General features: G+C 68.9%; 1 protein-coding gene across 1 annotated transcript in view; it reads right to left on the bottom strand.

Moving 5' to 3' along the window:
- The window catches only part of H696_05606 (hypothetical protein), a gene marked incomplete at its 5' end in the record, with an annotated part of 1,639 nt that extends 1,332 nt beyond the window's left edge, over positions 1–307 (bottom strand). The window contains one exon of the mRNA XM_009499422.1: positions 56–307. Coding sequence (XP_009497697.1) covers positions 56–307 — 252 coding nt within the window. The remainder of the gene's footprint in view (positions 1–55) is intronic.
- Positions 308–634: the final 327 nt, after the last annotated feature.

The raw sequence follows: 634 nt of genomic DNA, 5'->3' as shown, positions 1-634 counted from the left end.
GCGCGCGCGCGAACAGCGGGCTGACTCGGGCTGGGGGGGGGGCAGCCGAGCGCACCTCTTGGAGGAGGGAGTCCCAGTTGGATGGCGCTGGCTGTAGCAGGGGCGATGCCTGGGCCGCCACGAGTGGGGACACCTGCGAGCCGGAGGCGAAGCTGGGCGTTCCCTCGGCGTACATGGACCGATCGGGGGAGGCGGAGAGGCCGGGCAACACAGGAGGAGAAGGGGAGGGGATAGGCAAGGGAGGGAGGAGGGCGAGGGAGGAGCTGAGAAAGCGGCGTCGGGGAGATGCATCGGGCGAGAGTTGCATGTGTCCTGTCATGGGCGGGCACATGCTGGCAGAAATGGACAACACAGGCCGAAAAAAAAAAAGAAGAACAAAATGAAAACCAGCCGAATGGCCAGATGTCCGGGACGATCGCGCAGTCCACCCGGCCGCAGACCGATCAGACAGTCCCACAGGCCCGATCGGTCTGGGCATCTGTCATCGCCCTGCCAACGGACCGCCCCCGAGGCCTCGGGGGGAGCGCCCGTCCTCCGCACGCTCCCGCCCCCTTTCCGGGCTGGTCGCCCTGCGAGGGGCGGCGGAGAAAAACCGGCCGCGGGGGGGGGGGGGGGGGGGGGGGCACAACGCTCG

The sequence above is a fragment of the Fonticula alba genome (genome assembly GCF_000388065.1).
Source record: "Fonticula alba strain ATCC 38817 unplaced genomic scaffold supercont2.12, whole genome shotgun sequence".
NCBI lineage: Eukaryota > Rotosphaerida > Fonticulaceae > Fonticula > Fonticula alba.
The sequence above is the reverse complement of the archived record's forward strand: the minus strand, read 5'-3'. Positions and strand labels throughout refer to the sequence as shown.